Here is a 23,120-nt window from a genome sequence, read left to right on the forward strand (position 1 = left end):
AAGTTACTTTACCTAAAGTTAAATTTTATTTCCTCTTTATCAGTTATTTGGACTGGAAGCATTTTTCACTAACTTAATGTCAAAATCCAAAAATTGACCTAGAACATAAAACTGTTAGACAGAAAAAAGTGGTTAATAATATACATTTGTGCAAGATAGAAATCATTCTTCTTTTGCTCATTGGCTTCAGTTTTACTAGCAGTGGGTCAGAAAAGCATTATTTATTTATCCATTTCTTTATTTATTGCCATAGCAAAATATATGACCTTTTTACTAACAATTTCCTATTTTGGGTGTTAAGGTTGAATGTGCTGCTTATAATCCTGAACCTTGTTTATGTGAAGAAGGTGACCCTGATTCTCTTTCTACGGAGTACGGTTTTCTGTGGGTAAGAAATTTTTTCAAAGCTGACATAATAGCATTTATAGAGAATGGAATAATAGTCTAGAAATGAATTCACTTTTGCAAATTGTTTCACAATCATAGATATAGATATTATACGATATAGATATAGATATATACTATAGGTGTGGCACGGTGGCCTAGATGTGAATATGCTCACCTCCCTCTTAGAAGATTGAGAGTTCAATCCTAGGCAGTGAGACAGGTGTTTATTTATCAGGGCAAGAGAGAAAATATCTACTGTGAACTCCACATAGGCATCAGGAAGGGCATCCAGCTAGTAAATGCTCAGGTCTATTCAGTTGCCCTGACTCCACCTTGATAAAAAGGGATGATTGAATAGAGTAAAGAACAGGTGATGCTTAATGCATGAAAGCAACAGGACAGTTCTCATTGTAAGCCTTTCTTAAGATTTCTTTTCTTAGAAATTGTACAGTACAGAAATTTTACTGTACTTAGAAAGTAGATCCATGGGTGGATCCTTCGACATTATGCAACAGTGTATGTTGTGGCCTGAAGTTGATTTCTGTGTCTAATATTCACCTGTATGGATTTTTGCAAATCATCACTTGGTCTCAATTTCCTCTTAACAGGTTAAAATGTTGAGACTTTTGGTCCTGAGAATGACTGGGGAGGACAAATCAGAAATAGTTGTGGGCATGTGACTTTTGTACATTCTTTTGTACAGGTAGACTGAGATGTTTTTAACCTTAGCAGAAGTATGAAATATATTTAACAGAAATCATGCAAGTTAATACTTTCCTAAAACCATCATCATTGCTTGCAAAAAGTCACTTGTATTGAATCTCATTGGCAATATGATCCAATATATAATTATGTCTATATTGTAGGATTAAGAAATAAAAGCTGAAAATGTCACTATTTCTTGTACATTAAATATTTACCTATCTACGTATTTGTAGTACATAATGCTGTTAAACAAATAAAGAATATTTTTTTAGAAAACAAAACTCTGTGATTAGCAAGTGAAATATTTTTCCCATATTTTCAGTCAGTAAGATAGGCACATAATATCATTGTTTTCTTTTAATATCCAGTTTCCAGAAACTCCTTAATTTAACTATTTAAAACTTAATTACTTTTGGTAACTAATTTTATAATGAATGTTATTAGTTAAAGAATGTTATTGCTTATGAGATAAGCTGAAACCTTTCTCTACAATACAGATTGGCAGTTGTACTAATCAAATGGGCCAAATTGCCATTGTATCATTTCAAAACTCCAGTCCAAAGCTTATTGAATGCTTCAATGTGGAGTCAAGAATTCTCTGTATGGTCTATATTCCTGAAGATGAGAAATCCAAAGAATCGAATAATATGTTTCCTGAATCTGGAGACATGGCTACAACACCCCTCAATGTGCCTACTATTTGTGTAGGCATGGAAGAAGGAAGGTATTTTTTCATGTTTGTGTCTAATTTCTGTAGATTATTTAGCTCTATATGAGAGGGAGGGAGGGAGGGAGAGAGATGCACTAAATCAATTACTTGTAGCAAACAGCTAAACCTAATCCATGTTATTTTGAAAGATCTAATTTATTTAAAGCTTTGCACATCCCTATAGAAAAATGCTATGTTGCATTAAAACAAATGAGGATGATTTCCCATTCCTTGCAAGCAGCGGGATGCGTTCAGAAATAAAATAAATAGTAATTTTTGGTAATTTGCCACAAGTAAATTAAGGCAGACATATTGAGTATTTTACAGTAAAAAGGCCTTAAACAATGAAATGTTTTAGATGTTGATGGTAAATCTTTCAGTCTTTCAATCTTGTTCTTTCACCAATTCCATGCACTGTGGTTCCAGTTGTTCTATAGGCCAACAAAAAAGAAGAAGTAATAATCAAAAGCCTCAGATTTGTAGCTCCAGATATTGAAAAGATATCTAGAGCTACAAAAGATAAGATATTGAGATTTCTGGATAAAGAACATAAAAGCATTGAGAGGAAAAGGAATTTTTGAATGTAATCCCAAAAGTGCATTTTCAAGAGGCAAATGGACTCTGGGTTTTCTTTGAAGACATTTCTTAACCTTGGTGACTTGAAGTCCACAGGACTTCAAGTCACCAAGGTTGAGAAACACTGCTATAGACTTTTGAATGTAATGAATTGGTTTTCTGTTTTCCCTTTTATATCATGATTTTTAAAGTATTTCCTGTTCTTCTTAAATAGCATCTCTCTTTACAAAAGTAGTCAAGGCTCCAAGAAAATCCGTCTCCAACACTTCTTTGCCCCCGAAAAGTCTACTGTGATGAGCTTAGCATACAAGACTCACCATTTATTTGCTGGCCTAGTCAATGGAAACATTGCAATCTACACCAAATTGGAAGGTACGGGAATGCTGAGGGTTTCTGAGTTGCAATATTTATAGACACAGATTTCATTACTGTGATTTTTTCCCCCCCTAAACTCACTTTCAGATTTTCACTTTGGATTGCTGTCGGCACCAGCGGTCATCAGAAATTGCATATATATCAGAAAAAAACTGCTTAGTCTGTAATTTCGTAAGCAATACGTCTCTCAATTTTTCCCATGAACATTGAGAATAGGAACTCTTCCATTAGAAACAGGTTCTTGGGTCACAAACTTACGTATATTGACAATCCCGATGGCAGTTTTCACAGGAGTTTTCACAGTTCGCATAGTGAGATTTGAGATTTATTAGATTTATATGCCGCCCTTCTCCCAAGGACTCAGGGCGCCGTACAACAATTAAAAGAAACACATAATACAAAAGTTAAAAAAAAATTAAAATTAGTCTTTTCCAACTGAAGAGAATTGAGGTGGGCCATTTCTTGTAAGTCTTTTGCTCATCTGGACTGAAAATTAAGAGAACTGCGGCCCTTTCACAGCTGGAGAGCAATAGGATGGGGAGGCCTGTGTAGATACTGCATGTTTACTTCATAAATAAATAATTCCTAATCATTCTAAGAGGTGGCATGAATATAAAGATGTAACATAAAAGGGCTTTAAGATTATTTCTTGTGCTTGCATGAGCACACTTATCTTTAAAGTATCTATTGCAGTTTTAATTGAAAAATAATGTACATTTAAATGTTTATGCCAGTGGTTTATCCTATTCCATGTATTGATTTCCTCAAAATGGTCTACTACAGGGGTATCAAAGTCGAGGCCTGTGGGCCGGAGCCAGCCCAGAGGATGCTTAGATCTGGCCTGGGGGGCTGCCCTGGAAGCAGCAAAGGACTGGCTTGGCAGTGCCTCTGCCAGCAAAAATGGAGCTCAGGTGGGCCGTGTGCGACCGTCCCGAGTTCCATTTTGGCTGGCAGAATGCTTGGGCCACCATAGGAGCCCCCGACACGAGTGATGTCAAGCTGGCCATGCCCACCCTGCCCACAGCCCCCCCCCCCGCCCTCTGAGGTCAAACACAACCCTGATGCGGCCCTCAATGAAATCGAATTTGACACTCCTGGCCTAGTATGTACTTGTTAAAAATGAGCCTCCTTATTAAAAGTATTAACAGTTAACAAAGAGGAGTAACTCTTTTGTTAACTTTTAATACATTTGAATCAAAATAATGATCATTGGAGTTCCTTGGTGCCCTCCGAGCGTGGATGATTGCTTTCAGGCCTTTCATTACCCAATTAGCTAATGTCACGGCTGATTCACTTATTAACCAAGAAAGAAACCACTCAACTCCCATTTTGCAGAATTAAGAGTACTTTTACTGGTTATAAGTAAATAGAAGCTAAGCAAAGCTGGATCTGAGCAAAAGTGCGCGGAAGCATTAGATATCGATACATGATTCATTCCCCTCCCCTTGGTAACCCTAGTCCATAGTCCAATCCAATATCTCCACAGCTGTCAGGTGGGAGACATCTTCAAAAATCATCAGGTTGGTATGCCAGATAGTTGGCCTTGGCGGGAAACTCCCCTCCTTGCCACATGCGCAAACGAATGGTGAGAACAACTCTCAATTAACCGTCCTCCTGTACAGATTATTTCCCTCACCCAACTACAATGCCCTCCCTCCCCGTTTCAATGGCAGCCGAAAAGCAAGCAGCAAAGCAGAGGCTGAGAGCTTCATCAATGTGAATCCAGTTTGGGTAATTAAATGTCTGCAAAGCCAAACAACCACGTCAAAGAGCACCAAGAACTCCACAATTCAATCACGAGCTACATATATTTTCTTCTATTGCAGTAATGATCTTAAGTTTAGTGTGAGGTTTAAAATTATAAAATACAGTATCTTGGTTGTTTATGGAGAAATGGTTAGAGGAGAAATTTGGACTCCCTCGGCCTTGCATCCACCAAACACATTCAGCTCTTGTTTCTTTATGCTGCAAGATTACAAATATTAAAAAACCCCGTCTGGTAGGTTTGTTATCTTAGGACATAGATTTTCCCAAATACTTGCTTCAATTCAATTAATTTTATTGTGACTGTTGAACCTCTCCATATTCTTAATAGTAGGATGGTATATTTTTGCAAATAGTGCAGTCAGTTATCAGCAACATATATTTAAAGCGTCTTTTTTATATCACAAATAACTGGGTAAATAAGAAGAGAGATCAAAGCACATCCATTATATAGCAATGGACTCTCTTTAAGGCAGCTCTATGTTCAACAGAGTTTGCATCTGCTTCGGGTTGCTGTGATTATAGCTTTTTTTATGCCTAAACAAAGCACATACAGTGGTCTCCATGTTCCCTTCTTCCCAGATAAGCATTTGCTGCCTCCCACTTTGTAACATTTTTAAATAAATTTTATTGAAAGTTTTACAAGAACGTTACAAACACATTTTATTTATTTAAAACATTTGTACAGCCACCTGCCTGCTAACCAATTTTGGGCTGCTTCCAGTCAAAAGTTAAAACACCACAATAAAGAGAGGAAGGAAGGAAGGAAAGAAGGAAGGAAGGGGGAAAAAAACTAACATGAAATAAAAAGAAGCTTCCAATTCTCTTTGCAGCAAATGCAAGTAGAATTACAAAATTATTTCTTACTCTAGATTGCAAAAGTAATTTCACTCTTTCTCCCAGTTTTGTAACTATAATCTTTGTCAGCTCAAGCTGCTTTTCCAATCATGCAGCTTAATGAAATGCTGACCTATTTTGTCAGATGTATAATAAAGGCTGGGACAGGATTTGACCCAATAATAATTGGTACAAGCTGACATTGGAGAATCCAAGTTGCATACTTAATTCTTCAGGTCAAAATATTTTTCATCCAGGTTTGCCAACAATTTCTGGCATTGCCAGTTTTGTTTTAAGTATCAGCAGAAGAAACAAAATGAAATGCATTTCTCTCAGCTTCTAATACTGGTTAACACTCACATTCAGAGAGTAACATGTGTTATATTTCAGCTGTTCCCATGGTGCAAGAGAAAATAATCTGGCCAGTCTAATGTCTTGCTCAGGAAGCCCTTTTATTTGATTGAGAGGCAGTAATTCCATGTTCTGGTGATATGTCCAATATCAGTTATTTATTTGACATAATTTATAAACAACGTTATTGATTTGACATCATTTATAAGTCATCTTTCCAATGGCATTCAGGACAATGTCCAAAACTCAGGTATTTTGTACCAATTAAAAGAAAGAATGGAAGGAAGAGAGCGTTTGTCATCATGCAACCAGAAAAGTGGTTTAAAGAGCAGTAGAATTTCAATTTGACAACATGACATTGATCATTTGGAGTACAAAGTTGAGGCAGGGTAATTTGATCTCCCTTGGAAGAATTGAGGATTCTGTCAAAAAGTCTCTGTCACTTTTAGAGTTCATCAATCTCATTTGTCCAGGTAGAGATAATTACTTTAGAAGTTATTTTGTACGTTTGGGGCAGGTTCATGTATCACAATTTCTTCAGAGCTTTATAGATTAGTATTGTCGTCTTGAACTGGGTAGTGTTCACTGTTTAAAATTCCGTAATATGAGCCAGTTAAAGGGCCTAATATTTCAGAGAGATATAATGGTGAAAGGAGCAAATACAAGTGAATTTTTACTGGATTTTAAGTGTCTGGTTTTTGTTATTCTTTTAAGGTTTTATATTGTATTTTAATTATATGACCTTAAGCTGCCTAGAGTCACCTGGGTGAAATGGGCAGCATAGGTGCTTAATAATAAATAAAATAAATACAGCTCTGTTGTTCTTGGTGATTCTTACCCAACTACCTGTGTCAGTTGAAGAATTAAAACACTAAACAGAGGAATTGCTACAATGGTAGTCTCATGAAAACTTTGTTTTGCTCTTAGTATATAGGGATCCCTTCAATTGTTGATGATAGCTATAATTCTGAATAATCATTGAAGTAAACATTAATTTTGAAAGTGTTAAAACTGAATTCCTTTTAACTATTGCTGTGTATTTTTAGTTTCGCTCTGCTGAGATAAAAACAAGCCAGTATGTAATCATTTATCTGATTGTTTATGCACCATTGCACTACTCAATTAACAATCTCTGTTCACAGAGCCAATTTAGAAGCTGTGTTGAAATGTCAGTGGTGCTACACAATAGAGAAAATAAGGAAGCTATTGAGCAGTAAGACGAATGCTAGCTCAATCAAACAGAAGAGAACTCTTCTCCATTGCCGGAGGGCAAAGAGAAGGATATTATATTTAATTAAATGGAATTCATGACAAATCCTGAGTTACTGTCCAGAATTAGCTTTATATTACTCTGAACTCCTGTTTTCTCTTTGTGTTGTGAGGGTTGTATAAAGAGAACTGTCAAATATTGGGAGGAAGATTGGCAACTAGTGGAATATTTCCAATTATAAAACGAAGCGTTTGGGTTTAAATGCTAATGCGTGATAACAACTTAGATTTTGTTTTTAACAATCCAATTTCACTTCCTCTTGTAATATTTGAAAAATAGCTTTGAATAGCTTTCCCCCTAACATGCAAGGGGGCTTTAAGGGTTTAAAGATTCATTCATTCATTCATTTAATTTCTGTAGCCGCCCATCTCAGTCAACGACTCTGGGCAGCTTACAGTTCAAAACTATATCACAATAAAAACAGTGAAACATTTTAAAACAAGAAAAGCAATGTTAAAAACATCCAAAATAAACATACAGTATGGTACTTTTAAATACCTACCCTCTGGCTATAGACTTTGATTTTTTTAAAAAGAAACAGTTTTGGAAGAGAACAAGGGTAGAAAAAAAATCAATTTGAGGCAAGAATATTTTATCATTAATAAAATATATATCATATAAAATGTGTACCAAGGTGATTATTATATAAATAAAATGATTTCTTTTTAGAAAAAAACACAAATCTTTCGTTTCTTTTTGCAAAAGATGGGAGCTGGAACTCAGAACCACAGAAAACGGTGAAATTGGGGGTTCTTCCCGTCAGAGGTCTTCTTGTGATGGAAGAAACCATCTGGGCTGCTTCTGGTGGACAGATATTTATAATTAATACAGAAAGTCATGCTGTAGAGGTAAGCATGATTCCCTTTCCAAACATAAGTACTTCAATTTGTAGCTTTTGATGTAATTTTCTATGTAAGATGTGTGTTCTTGAATCAAAAATTGAAATTGAAATTTAATAAATTTGTATGCCGTCCAATCCCGTAGGACTCTGGGCGGCTTACAGAGACAAGATAAAAAGTTAAAAATCAGGAATAAAAAGATACAGTTATTAAAAATAACACACCATCCATTCTGTCTAGATGGGGCTGGACATTATTCAGCAGCCCCAGGCCTGCCAGAACAGCCAGGTTTTAGTGGCTTTTCGGAAGGCCGAGAGAGTGGGAAGGGTCCGGATCTCTACGGGTAGATCATTCCACAGGGCCGGAGCAGCTACAGAGAAGGCCCTCCCCCGAGGGCCCGCCAGCCGGCATTATCCGGCCGACAGCACCCGGAGGAGGCCCAACCTGTGAGATCGTATTGGTCCTAAGCCATGTTGGGCTTTAAAAGTAATGACTGGCACCTTGAAGCGCAATCGGAGACCAATAGGGAGCCAGTGCAGCTCGCAGAGAATGGGTGTAACATGGGTGTATCTAGGTACACCCGATATCGCTCGCATGGCTGCATTCTGGACCAACTGTAGTCTCCGAACACTCTTCAGGGGCAGCCCCATGTAGAGCGTGTTACAGTAATCAAACTTGCACATGAAAATAAAGTTAAGGTAAAGGTGTCTCTTTGAGTTTTAGCCCGCTAGTTGTGACCGACTCTAGGGGGCAGTGCCAAAGAGCCAGTGTTCCCTCGAGTGAGGCCAGTATGTCATTGTGCCGCAACACAGACCCTACGTCGAAACACAAAATGCTGTTACCTTCCAGCATGTTTATATGTAGTACCTATTTACCTACTTGCATTTGCATGATTTCAGGCGCCAAATTCCTATGATATCAACTTGGAGAAAACAGGAATATCAGCTTAGAGGCATGGAAAAAGGAGTAGACTGGTTATATTTGTATATGAATAATTTGAAATCCCAAACTTTTGCTTTTAGTGAACAGCTTTTTTTATTGTTGAATATTTGTCTCTGAGGTCTGTTGTCTTTCCAACTCTGTAGATCAGTGTCTCTCAACCTTGGTCACTTGAAGATGTCTGGACTTCAACTCCCAGAATTCGCTGGCTGGGGAATTCTGGGAGTTGAAGTCCAGACATCTTCAAGTGGCCAAGGTTGAGAAACACTGCTGTAGACCATCCTTTTTTTTAAGGGGTCTGTATTTTTTTTGCATCAGGTTGTCACAGGATGTCAAAATTGGACGTACCAGGGACCCGAGAGACTTTTCTTTCCAAGAAACTCAGTAGAAATTCCTCCTTGTATATCCTGTTCTGACTCATTGCGACTTTCGCTTTAGGGAGATGTCTCCCTATATGATTGCTGCAGCTTCCATCTTAAATAAAAAAAGGGTTTCTTTAGTGAGTTTTTGATGTGACTAGTAAAATGTAAAAAAATAGTCTGTAATGGACGACTTTAATTTCATTGAATATTAATTGCAGCATTTAATCGTTCAGAAGGGATGATCTGTGATATGCATTAGAGCATTTTATTCTTACGGAATGAAATTGGGCATTCCATCCCATGTTTTTGCCTTTAGGAGTCCCACTGGTATCACCTTGCCTGAATCTAGATAGAAAATTAAATGACATGCAAACATCACCATTTTTATTATTATTTTTTGCAAAAATTATGCTCACTGGTATTCTTTCTTTCCTCATTATCAATTCTACAGTCTTGGACAATCATAATCCTGGAGTTTGTCAAAACAGAACTGGCCTCTTCCATGGCTATATGGTAGTGGGAGCTAACATGGTTTAGGGGTTCCTTTGTTATTTATTTATTTACTTGTATCTCACCTTTATTATTATTACAAAAGCAACTCAAGGTGGAAAACGTATCCAACACACCTTTCTCCTCATGCTCTCCCCAAAATGATCACCCTGTGAGGCTACTTGGGCTGAGAGAGAGTGATAGCTCCAAAGTCGCCCACTTGGCTTCCATGGCTAAGGGGGGACTAGTCCTGTGTTTCTCAACCTTGGCAACTTGAAGATGTCCGGACTTCAACTCCCAGAATTCCCCAGCCAGCGAATGCTGGCTGGGGGATTCTGGGAGTTGAAGTCCGGACATCTTCAAGTTGCCATGGTTGAGAAACACTGCACTATATCATTAAGCTTTGTTTTCTTCAAGTTGCCATCTTCAAGTTGCCAAGGTTGAGAAACACTGGACTAGATTTTAATAGTTTCCCGGTTTCTAGCCTGGTGCTTTAACCACTAGACCAAATTAAGTCTCCAAAAACTTTATTCTAGTACAAGCAGATCCCATTATGGTCAGGTTTGTTATTCATAGTAAAGTTAAATTTTGGGTTCCACCACAAAACCGCGGTAGACAAAAGCGTGCTCGACGAAAGCGCGTACGTGACGTCATCACAGCGCGACGAAAACATCGCGCTGTGATCGGTAAATGTAAAATTAAAGCGAAAACGTTACCCTAACCCCCCCAAACCTAACCCTAAACCTAACCCTTAACCTAACCCTTAACCTAACCCTAAACCTAACCCTAAACCTAACCCTTAACCTAACGCTAAACCTAACGCTAACCCTTAACCTAACGCTAAACGTAACCCTAACGCTCTAAACCTAACCCTAACCCTAACCCTTAACCTAACCCTAACCCTAACCCTTACCTTTATGTGAATCGGCTTGCTTTAATTTTATTTTTATTTCAATTTTTAATTTTTTTCGTCGCGCTGTGATGACGTCACGTACGCGCTTTCGTCGAGCGCGCTTTTGTGGACCGCGGTTTTGACGGGTCACGAAATTTTGTCTCCATTCGGTTGTACACAGAAGAGCATAAGCTGAACAATCACAGGTGTTTTTTTAGAGGCATGCATGGATATCTGTGTAAGCATGGGGGAGAGTCACTGTGGCATAGTGGTTCATGAACTGGAATAGGAGGAAGGAGATCCAGGTTCCAGTCCTCCCCTAGACATGAAAACTCTTTGGATTTGGGCTAGTTACTCTCTCTAATCCAATGTTTCTCAACCTTGGTAACTTGAAGATGTCTGGACTTAAACTCCCAGAATTTCCCAGCCAGCAAATGCTGGCTGGGGAATTCTGGGAGTTGAAGTCCGGACATCTTCAAGGTGCCAAGGTTGAGAAACACTGCTCTAATCTCTGAGCTGGGAAGTGGAAAAAAAATATCCATCTACCAACTCACATGATGGTTCACAACCTTCAGTGACTGCAGTGACTTCATTTGTACGTAAATAAATAAAATATATAAGATAGGAGTGCACGTGTAGGACCACTTCAGCCTTCTTGGGTGAGAATGGGGTAAGGCACAAGCTAACACAGACTGGCGAATGTGTCCTCAGCTGATATTTTCCTTTTGAGCTCCCCATTGTTCCCTATTACATGATCAATTTGAATCCCCAGGGATCCTTACCTTAGATAAAAGCCCCCATTGCAGGAAATGTTAATTGTCCAGAAAACTAGTTCTCTTTTCTCTGAAAAAACCTCTGAGGAAAACCTGGGAAATCAGTGAGGAAAACAATATTCAACCCAAGATGTGCTTTCTCTCCCCCACCTCTCCAAACACACACAGGGAGGGAGAGGAAGAAAGAGAGAGAATTAGCAATTTTGATATCTTAGTTCTGTGATGCTGGTAGCTAGCAAGCAGGAGAACCATGAATTTGACATAGATGAATGGAGTCCATGTAGCTAGGCTTTTGATTTGACCAAGTTTCATTATTTATGCAGTCTTAAAGTGGAGCAAAGAAAGAATCAGCTTCTTAAATCCTGTTCAAAGTGTCATTTTTCTCAATTCTGTGATGAAGCCAGCAGGGATCCCATTTATTCATAGAATACCCTCAAGCATCAGACTCCAGTGATTTGTAATCAGTAAGAACAAATAGTCCCACAAAACCCTTCCATTTATAGTAAACTTCATAAAAGGTAAAACACACTGAATATAAAATGAAAAAAAAAATAGGGAAAAGGCAGCCCAACAAATATATAGCCTTTATTGTCATTGTACATCGTGTATACAATGAAATTGGCTATATTGGAAATACCTACTTATGTCCCAAATGAAGCTGTCCGTCATTTTTTTTAAAAAGAAAGAAAATATGAGGTCCATCCTGACCTCTGAAATCAAACTGTTCCATACTGGTGGGGCAGCCAACAATATGCAGGACCCCGGTGGCGCAGTGGTTAGGGTGCAGTACTGCAGGCCACTTCAGCTGACTGTGATCTGCAGTTCAGCGGTTCTAATCTCACCGGCTCAAGGTTGACTCAGCCTTCCATCCTTCCGAGGTGGGTGAAATGAGGACCCAGACTGTGGGGGCGATATGCTGACTCTAAACCGCTTAGAGAGGGCTGAGAGACCTATGAAGCGGTATATAAGTCTAACTGCTATTGCTATTGCTCTATCATCTATCTATCTATCTATCTATCTATCTATCTATCTATCTATCTATCTATCTATCTATCTATCTATCTATCTATCTATCTACCTACCTACCTACCTACCTACCTACCTACCTACCTACCTACCTACCTACCTACCTACCTACCTACCTACCTATCTATCTGAGGTGGCACAGTGGTTAGGGTGCAGTACTGCAGGCCACTTCAGCTGACTGTTATCTGCAGTTCGGCGGTTCAAATCTCACCGGCTCAGGGTTGACTCAGCCTTCCATCCTTCCGAGGTGGGTAAAATGAGGACCCGGATTGTTGTTGGGGGCGATATGCTGACTCTGTAAACTGCTTAGAGAGGGCTGAAAGCCCTATGAAGCGGTATATAAGTCTAACTGCTATTGCTAATATGTCCTGCCTCTAGATCCCTGCTGACACCATCGTCTCCCCCCCGCAATTATTGTCCACTCCCACCACCTTTCTAACATAATTGCAGTCATGTTGCTCCTTAAATTTGGGGATACTTTGCTAACAAGCACAAAACGGAAGTCTTTAGGCACAGCTGGGCCTTCTGTCACATATTCAGTGTTTTCAAGGCATAAGAACAAATTATTTGGCACATCGCATAGCATTGCTGTTGATTCCTACCCACTGTTCCTTCCTTGCTGTTTGTGTTTTTGATGTTTGGACTCTTCCTGGAATCCCAGATTCAAGCTGAGGTCAGCTCCGCTTGAAAATATTTTTGTTCTGAGCTTCATGCCAACGACAGTGATACTCCTCGTTTCAGTGGTTGCTGAAATAATTTCAGCTAGAAATAATGTTACATTTTAGGAAAAAATGGAAATCTATCACAGGTTTCGTAAACACCATCCTTGGCTGGAAGGGAAATTTTTTTGAAGCCTTTGCCGAAATAGAGCTAGCATAGACAGGTGCCAGATTCTAGTTCCACTGGAGCTGAAGCAGCATTCATGACAATGCCAAGGGAATATACGTATATTTTGCAAGAGAGGAAAGGGTCAAAACTGTGTCCTGTGTTACCCTATCACTATTTCGCAGAAGAAATTCCCTTCTCTGTAATTAGTATAAGAACTCCCGGGGGAAATCCAAGAGGCCTGGTAATGCATTAGCATCAGCTTTGCAATGCTTATTCCTAAAGGGGTCTATCTATGCAAGCAGGACATAAGAGTTGGTGAATGTCCTGAGCTAGAAACTAGGAGTCGGTGAATTCTAGTTTTCCTTTAGGCATGAAAGGGCGACTTTGGGCTTGCCTCTTTCTGTGAACCTATCCCACCCCACAGGATTGTTGTGGGGAAAATAGGCAAGAGTGTTAGGTGTTGTGACTCAGCAGCAGTCTTCTGTGAGTCTTTTCGGGATGCAAGATTAATTATGCAGCTGGGGCTCGTTAGGGGCATATTCTGGGGATAAAAGGACGGATGGTGCCACGCCCTGGTTGCAGGAGTCAACGTTCCTTGGTTCGTTCAACATGGATTGATCAGCAGTCGTGGTTTACGTAAGATACACTTGGAGAAGTGCTTTGTTTTCTGTAACCCTGATTCAAGGATACACTTGGAGAAGTGCATTGCGTTGTAAGAGTTTTTGTTTGGTATTCTGTTATCTGGTCAGAGACTGTATTTCTGTTTATTTTTGGGCTCGCAGCCAGTTTGAGCCGAGAACTGATAAAGAGAGTTCCTTTTAAGTTGTTTGCCTGTCATCTGTTTAACGAGCGGAGAAGGGGGGACAGAACAGTTAGGTATATTTGCTACCTTGATTTGGCAATAGATGTATGGATTAAAAAATGTATTATTATACATAATGTGAAATCACAATTGCCATTGGTTTTCATTTGCATTGAGTTATTCTCAAAAACCCAGGCTGGCAAATGGCAATTTTGTCAATGCACAAGTTTCCTAAATGCTATTTAAAGTTTAAACTGCCAGTTTATTATTATTGTTGTTATTCATTATCTTTACAAGTCATTATAATATTTCTTCCCAGAGTACATTGTTCAAAATGAGCGTTTATAACAGTCCTGGATTCAAGGCACCTGTTTCGCTATCCCTGCTTTCCTGCCTATCATTCATGCTGTAGCCTTTCCATGGTGGACTTGCTAGCTTTCCCTCTTAGCAATAATTATACATTCCCCCTTCAATAATTACATGTAATTATAACAATGAAAGATTATAATTTCTAATTTAAAGTTTCCAAAAACAAAGCTTGAAATATGCCAGATGAATGAAAACATCCCCATTTTTCCTTAATAGCATATATAAACACGGCCATTTCTCAACCACAGTAAAATCCCTTCACGTTCCGTGAACAATGAGGCCCATTATACAGAATGTGCTATGCTTGAGAAAGCATTCTGCAATCCTTGGCACGGCTCTTCAGGCTGAGAATCACAAAGGATTTTGTGCTGCGTATAAATAGGGGGGAAGCGAAAGATGCAAAGTATGTGATGTCTTGTTGAATAAAAAAAAAAGTGGTTTTTGCTCTTCTAGGCGCCACTGGGATGAAAGAGTTGGCTGTAGCCATGAAAATGTGTGCTGGCCCTCTTAAGGTTGCCATAGTGCTTGAGGAAAAGAGAAATACCAGGCTCTTTGGCCTGAAGGAAGGGGAAGACTTTTAGCATGGAATTATGGACCAAGCTAGCTTAATGCTAGGGCTGCTTCGTTTCGCAGAGAAATGCCTTGGGAGCATAGCAACAACTATAATGGTTTATCGTGGTCTGTGTGTGCAGGAGGAGAAGGAAGCCCTCACCCAACCACCAGCAATCAAAATGGTTATGCATGAGAAACAGGCCAGTTCTAGATGTTCTGTGTCTGATAAAGAATGAGAACGGTTGCATGGTAACAAAAGTGATAAATTGGAGGGTGAATGAAAAGGTTTCACAGTCATATACTAATTTGTGTGAAAGAGATTCATTTATTATTGTGCAGAAGGCTTCTCATTAAAAAGAAAAATGCTCTAGGCTTAGTGTAGTGATGTAATTCCTGCCAGTTTCAATTCATCTTGCAGGACGTAAGTGTAAGTCACAATATGAGAGAACTGTGTTATTAAGAGCTGTGTTAGATTATAGTAGATCCCCATGCTCTGAATTAGGAGAATGTGTGGATGGATGGATGTGCTGTTGCCGGAGGTCATTCATTCCAATGTGTATGCATGTATTCCGGAAGGACTAAGAGCCAGGCTAAAGAATCTTTCCGCTGAAGAGTGAGGCACATCAAATGTTGATTTTACTATTTGGGTAAATAATTTAACCGTCTTTCAGCAGAGCATGAAAAGTGACATTGGGGATTGCAGCCACAAGGAAAAATTGGAGTAACTGATTCATAATCTTTTCAACAAGCTCTTCCATTTGCAGACATTAGATGGGAAATTATCCTCTTTGAAATCTCAAAAAATTTAAAGTGTTTGGCTAATAATCTCATTTATGGAAGAAGTAATGCTAACACTATATTAACCTCCATAAAAATACAATTGCATTTGTGTGGAATGACATACTACTGTAAAATCAATCCTACCATAAACTTTGCAGAGCTGATGATAAAGATAGCTTCAGAGCCTCTGGTTAAGAAGAATATTATACTGTTGGTTGTTCCCTGGAGACAGAAAAAAAATAGTCCAGCTTTTGAATTGGATTATTAGAAAGAAAACCTAATTGTGGCAACATAATGGAGAAATATGAACATTTTTTTTTTCCATTTGTACTTCTGCTATGCTGATTTGCAAAAAGCACACCCTTGCGCACGTAAGGAGACTCTGATGTTAGAATGGTATTGCTGTGCTGTATTTTTATTTCTGTTTTCTTGTAAATGTTTTTCCTAATAGATAAATTGTTTGTGTATTGCATGAATTTGTACGCAAGTTCTGATGACTTTACTGTATCTCTGTTTATTAGATAATCTTGGCTCTTATTTGATTTCTGTCTGCACAATTACTATAGTTGGGGGAAAAAATTATGCCTTGTACAGATAATCAAGCATACATATTTACAGGCGCCTTTTTACTAACTGATGAGGGGATATTTGCATGAACACATCTGTCCTCTTTCAAGTAGAGGTTTTTCAGTGCACAAGTGAATTCATGGAACATAATATGTAAAATCATCTTAATATGGGAATGTTTTGCTTTATGACACAGAGTTTAAGGTTTAAATTTAAAGTTATAAGCTCCTTCACGTTTAAGCAGGCATGTAAATCGCAAAGCATTTTAAACTAAACATTATTGTCATTGGTGTTATTTACGCAGGTAGGAAATCTTGTTTTTCTTTCCACATTTTTTTATTGTAAAGCGGCTCCTCTTTCCTGCCATGTTTGGCTTGCAAACACTTTCTTTTTACTACTGCTGACACTTCAAGTTAGCTTTCCTTGTGAGAATTTCAGCACTTCCACATATATTATTTCTTGCGAAAATAATGTCACAATTGCAATAAGGAGGCAGGGAACAAGAGAGGGCACAAGTTGTGCAACTAATACCCGACAGGCCATGCCAGCAGCAACAGAAACTGACAAAAAGGGTTGATTTTGAAAGGCCATGCCTATGAGCAAAGGGAAAGGAAAGTGAGGAAAAATGAAGCTGGTCGGATGAACAGAGCTGATCTCTAAGTAAACCTTAGTACCTAAGGGTCAATTTCCTTACTACATACTTATATTTAGTCCTCAGGTTACGACTACAATTGAGCCCAAAATGTATGTTGCTAATTGAAACGTTTGTTAAGGGAATTTTATTCCTCAGCTTTATTTAATCCTTTTCTAGCTTGCTTATTTATTTATTTATTTATTTGACTTATTTATTTATTTTATTTATTTATTTATTTATTTGACTTATATACCGCTTCATAAGGCTTTCAGCCCTCTCTAAGCGGTTTACAATTTTTTTTTTTAGCAAATTGAGTCAGCAACTTGCCCCCAACAATCCAGGTCCTCATTTCACCCACCTCGGAAGGATGGAAGGCTGAGTCGACCTTGAGCCGGTGAGATTTGAACCGCTGAACTGCAGAACTGCAGTCAGCTGAAGTGGCCTCCAGTACTGCACCCTAACCACTGCGCCACCTCGGCTCTTAGAATAAACATTATCTTTTGAGGGCCCCAAGAAAAGCTTTGAAATGTCTTAATATTAATGTTCTCTAACCTGTCATATTGCAGAGAAAACCAGTGATGTTGCACACGGCCACATGTTCTGTCTCACAGCAGCCACTCATCTGGACATAACTCAATTGTAAGGATGTATCCTTAGCAGCCACCTTTTTCCCCTACGCACCTTATTTTTACTTACCTCAAATAGTCTTAACACAGGGACTCCAATAAAGAAACACGTTAATTAATTGTCTTTTGCCATTTAGGTTTTTAAAATGGCTTAATAATTAATGTTAATGGTTTGACAAGATTAATGTAGCCTTTCTTGGCTGTTGCTCAACTTGCCTTGTTACTCGGGCGGCGCCATCTGTTTCCATAGATTTGAAGCAGAGGAATCACAACTGTTTTCTTTTTATTTTTTATTACTGGTGTGTATTTTATCATTCATTGGACTATTTTATTATTCCCTTTAATAATAAGTTCCCTATCTTTTCAGATAAGCATAAGCCACATGGATAAATCATGAGATTTATTCTGGGGTTACTCGAGGATTTTATTGGCTCCGTTTTTGTGAAAAGTTGGAAAAATCCAGATTTCTGCCTTTAGAATAACAGGATGTATGCTTGATCTCTACTAAGTATTCCTGCCACCACTGCAAACGGAGGTGCTTAAAATGCCTTGAATTTTTGCAACGTTTTGGAGGCAAATAGCTGTCTCTGAAGAACTTTAGGCCTGAAAACTTTTGGGAGCTGGATAGTTATCCCAACTCATAACTGAAGCTGTTTAACATCTTTTAACTGCTTTAAAAACATACCTTCATAGTAAAGCAGTGTTTCTCAACCTTGGCAACTTGAAGATGTCCGGACTTCAACTCCCAGAATTTGCTGGCTGGGAAATTCTGGGAGTTGAAGTCCGGACATCTTCAAGTTGCCACGGTTGAGAAACACTGTAGTAAAGACTCTGAAAAAAAAAAATGTTAAAAATTTCATAAGATCTGGATGCCAACATATATGCTGCTTGCCAATTTGCAATCTGAATATCATGCTGGAAATATGGAACAGGAAAATCCGGGTTGCAGTTCACTTAAGATGAGAGTTATGAATGTCCCACAAGTATCATTTTTTTGGGGATGCGTTTTAGACTTTAATTTTTAGTTACTACATTATATTTTGTTATGATCTGACTCTTGAAAACATTACATGATCCACTGTTAATAAAGCATATGCAGTTAGATTACTCCGAGTACGAGTTAGTAATTGAGAAAATACTGTATTCTAAATTCATCGAGGAAAGTCAGCTACTTAATTTACTATATTTTGTCTCTTTGCTAATTACTTTCATTCTGCCCTAATTTTATTCTGCCCAATCTATTTTATTTTCCCATGGTGAAGGAATTAAACTTACATTGATTTTGCATACCATCCACATTGCTTCATGGATAATATACAGTTACTAACTACCCCCGCCTCTCTCTCCTCATGTTTGTAGCCACGTGCTACCCACCCAGTGTTTTAATTCTACCTTCCATTGATGCTCATAATGATGGCCATTGGTTATTGTTTATGAGAACTATAGGGAACCACACCCTGATCCCACTCCACTGCTTTGACACGATATTCAAGTATAAAAACTTCTAGGAAAGAGATTGTGAGTTGAATCAGTGAGGAAAGTGGCAACTGTTTTATGCCAAGAGAAGATAATGGGAAAGCAACATTTGCCACTTTCTGCCCTCTTATCTTCCTCTGCCAGAAGACTGGGGATATTTTTTGGGAATACCATGGGAAAGCGATACAAAGATCCATGAGTCTCCATGGTGGGGTGGGGGGTGGGGAGAAGGACCATCATTTTAAAAATGGCGGATGCATTGCTTTGACCCATGGGTACAATGTTAATATGTACACATGGTACATTAGTATGTCCAGTCCCGTGATGGCTAGAAGGCAAGTTCTGTTTAGTTCTGTTTGGCCCGTCACAAGTGGTCCACAGTTATTTGTGTGAAAACAAACAAATATGGGTTATTGTTATTACTGTTCCTACTGAATGCTCTCCCATGGCCTCTGTCTACCATCCAGTGCCATTTTGAAGCCCATCAAGAGGAAGGGATGGTGATCTCTCATATGGCTGTGGCAGGAGTGGGGATCTGGATTGCCTTCACGTCGGGATCTACTCTCCGCCTTTTCCACACCGAAACCCTTAAACATCTCCAGGATGTTAATGTGGCCACTCTTGCTCACAATATGTTATCAGGTACCATTATTTATTTATTACCAGATTGTTTGTTTCAACAACTCTTGTTCTCTGCGCGTGATGTTAAATCTGAAGGTTTAAGCCTGGGGTTGTGCAACCTGTTGCCCTGCCATGGGCACTTAATATCCATAACCCATGGAAGTCACCTAATAATCCAGTTTTGCTATCATTCACAAATGCGACCTGCCTTTTAATAGCAATAGCAATAGCAATTAAGACTTATATACCGCTTCATAGGGCTTTCAGCCCTCTCTAAGCGGTTTACAGAGTCAGCATATCGCCCCCACAGTCTGGGTCCTCATTTCACCCACCTCGGAAGGATGGAAGGCTGAGTCAACCTTGAGCCGGTGAGATTAGAACCGCTGAACTGCAGATAACAGTCAGCTGAAGTGGCCTGCAGTACTGCACCCTAACCACTGCGCCACCTCGGCTCTTTTACTCATAACACTGGTCTGAATGAAAACCTTAAGGAACTGATTTCTGGAAGACAAGTGTTAACATAATTCTAAAAAATTGGCCACCTAATGAGAAGGAAGGACTCACCGGAGAAGAGCCCAATGCTAGGAACGACAGAGGGCAGAAGAAGAAGGGGACGACAGAGAAGGAGGTGGCTGGATGGAGTCACTGAAGCAGCTGGCGTGACCTTAAATGGACTCCAGAGGATGGTAGAGGACAGGAAGTCCTGGAGGAACGTTGTCCATGGGGTAGCAATGGGTCAGACACAACTTCGCAACTAACAACAACAACAAAAACTGCTGGATGAGGAAAATAGTAAGATAGAGAATCAGAGCCAGTTTGGCTTAATGGTTAAGGCATCAGGTTAGAAACTGAGAGACTTTGAGTTATAACCCCACTTTGTGAGGGCTGTAAAGCACTCTGAAGCGGTATATACCGTATTTTTTTTGAGTGTAAGACGCATCAGAGTATAAGACGCACCAAGGTTTTAAAGAGGCAAATTTTTTTAAAAGTTTTTGCGCTCTGCAAACCTCCCAAAAACGGCTCACTTTTTGTAAAAATGGGCCCATTTTTTGTCAAAACAAGGGCGTTAGGAAGCTTATAGAGTGCTCCTGGGGGTGGGTGGCGGGCGAATTTGAGCAAAAAATGGCCCATTTTTTGCTCATTTCTGCCCTCCCCAGCCCCCAGGAGCTGTCTGAAAGCCTCCTACAAGCTATGCAAGGCCATTTTGGTGAAGGGGTGGGGTTTCAGGAGGCAAAAAATGCTGTATTCAGTGTATAAGATGCACCCTGATTTTCAGCCTGTTTTTTGAGGGGAAAAGGTGCGTCTTACACTCCGAAAAACACGGTAAGTCTAAGTGCTATTGCTATTTAGACAGGAGGCCAGTTGGCTGATCTTAGCTCAGTCATTCTTTCTCAGCACTAGGAAAAAGGCAAGGGCAGATCATTTTTGAAAATCTTTCCCAAAAAACTGCAGGGGTTTCTCCAGACAGTCTCCAAAGTCAATCTGTATGTTTACAAAGTCTCTCTCTCCCCCCCCCCCGGACCCCCACCCCCGCAGTCAGGCGGAGGAACACTTGTGACTGCAGGGCAAGTTAACTGCTCTCTCTTAGAGAACCTATCGATTGTCAGTTCTTTGTAATCCTAATAGTAATTTTATTAACTGTACATTGTCTCCTCTCCTCTTCCGGTACTTTTAAAAAGGCCTTAACTTTGGGGCTACCCAATAAACACACAAATCAGCCGCTTTTTTCCATATTCTTAATGAGAGTATTTTTCAGTCTGTAGTCACTGCGCTAGAGGATTAAGTATTTTTCTTGTAAGAGGTAAAGTGTGCCTGTGTGTGTTTACAAATAGGTATTCCTGTGTGTATTTTTTTTTTTAAAGGCTATTTGGAAAATATCTAATTTTAGCTATTACTGCCACGGGAAGACAAGAAGAGAAATGTAAACTATCTTTTCCTGCTGAAGAACTCGAGATAAACATACACACACCGTCACAATTACCCTTCAGCTGCTTCTACTTTATCTGAAATGTCCCGTCCCTCCCACAATTCATTTAACAGTTGCATTGGAGGTTTTTTGCACAGGGTAGCAGAAGATTATGTTGTAGCTAAAATCCATTTGATGTGGAACAAGAAAAAAAGGGGGCATTTGTTTAAATGTTCTTGTGTCATAGTAAACGTTGGAAAAAGTTGAAAACAAAACAACAAATGCGTTGATTCGTGGGTAAATAGACTTCTGGAAAGCAGAAAGTACACAATAGAACAAAAGGAGGGTGCTTTTTAATGCATTGACACTCGTGGCTGTGTTGCTGTGCATTTTACTAGCCCATTTCTTTAGGTTCAGACTATTCTGGAATGGAAATGTTTCCTTCATAAAGAGTAGAGTGGAGAACACACAAACACACACACGAGTATCTGTTTCCAAAATTAAAAAGCAAGTCTGCATTCTGTAACTATACTGAACATGCAGAAGGCAGGCTGTTGCTAGGTGGGCATTGGTAGAAGGAGATACATTCCCTGGACCATTATTTAAAAATCACAAGAAGGCATAAAAGCTATTGTAAATAACTGCTTAGTATTTAAGTGCTATGTCTGAAGACACCCTTCTGTAGTCCCCTTTTATATACGAACAGGCAGGCATGAAGGTTTAGATTTCATGAATTCCCCATCACTGTAGTTGCCGCCAAAAGCCACGCTAAATTCTTTTCCACTTCCAGAACATCTGGAACTAGAGATGTAATCTCTAGTAAAATCTTAATTTTACTAATTCTCACCAACTAAGGTAGTCCTTGTCTTCAGATGGTAATTGGGACTGGAATTTATGTAGTAGTTGTAAAGTGTGAATACAGCAATGGCAATCCCTGCTTGCCATTGTTAACCAAACCGTACGGTCATAAGGCGAGGCGACTTCCCTCCAGCTTCCTACAATCAAGTCAGTGGGGAAGCCAGCAGGAAGCCTCTGGTAGTGTGCAAACAGGCCAGCAGATAGGTACTTGGCTATTGCCGGGTATGAGTGTGGGAGGGAGATGTGGCAAGGGTGGGAGATATCTGAGTGTGTGTGAAAAGCACAACGCTGTTTGGGGAGGGTGTGAGCATGCACGAGGTTGCAAGAGAGGCATAGCAAGGCTCAGGGAGAGCGTGAGAGATGCAAGAGAGATGTTACAAGGGTGGAGTGGAGGTGTTGAGGCTTGAGGAGGGTGTGTGAGAGGGTGCTGGAGTGCAGGGAAGGCATGACAGGGTTTGGGAGGATGTGCAGGGGTGCAAAGGAAGTGCAGCAAAGCTTGACAGGATGCGAGGGAAGCACAGGGAGAGTCAGAAGACTGTGTGAGAGCATGGGTGTGTGAGACAGGTGCATGGGGATGCATGAATGGCCAGCATGGCAGGAGCACAGAGAAGGCGAGGGAGGATGTATGGGTAGGAGAGACTTACCCCACTTGTGAGCTTCCAAGCCAGCAACCTTGTTGACTTTTGGCGGAAGGCAGCAGGGAAGGTCACAAACCGCAACCACACGATTAGTGCTGCAACCGATTGTAAGTACGAGACAGTTGCCAAGCCTCCAGATTGTGATCACATGACTGCAGGGGTGCTGAAG

At 39.7% G+C, this 23,120-nt stretch overlaps 1 protein-coding gene across 1 annotated transcript in view; it reads left to right on the plus strand.

Annotated features, from left to right (window-relative positions):
* ARHGEF10 (Rho guanine nucleotide exchange factor 10) overlaps positions 1–23,120 on the plus strand; it is a 112,301-nt gene that overhangs the window by 76,447 nt on the left and 12,734 nt on the right. Inside the window, exons 23-27 of the mRNA XM_032217148.1 lie at positions 302–388; positions 1,590–1,816; positions 2,592–2,749; positions 7,680–7,822; positions 19,396–19,570. Coding sequence (XP_032073039.1) covers positions 302–388; positions 1,590–1,816; positions 2,592–2,749; positions 7,680–7,822; positions 19,396–19,570 — 790 coding nt within the window. The remainder of the gene's footprint in view (positions 1–301; positions 389–1,589; positions 1,817–2,591; positions 2,750–7,679; positions 7,823–19,395; positions 19,571–23,120) is intronic.

Source organism: Thamnophis elegans, chromosome 4 (assembly GCF_009769535.1).
Source record: "Thamnophis elegans isolate rThaEle1 chromosome 4, rThaEle1.pri, whole genome shotgun sequence".
NCBI classification, from domain to species: Eukaryota; Metazoa; Chordata; class Lepidosauria; order Squamata; family Colubridae; genus Thamnophis; species Thamnophis elegans.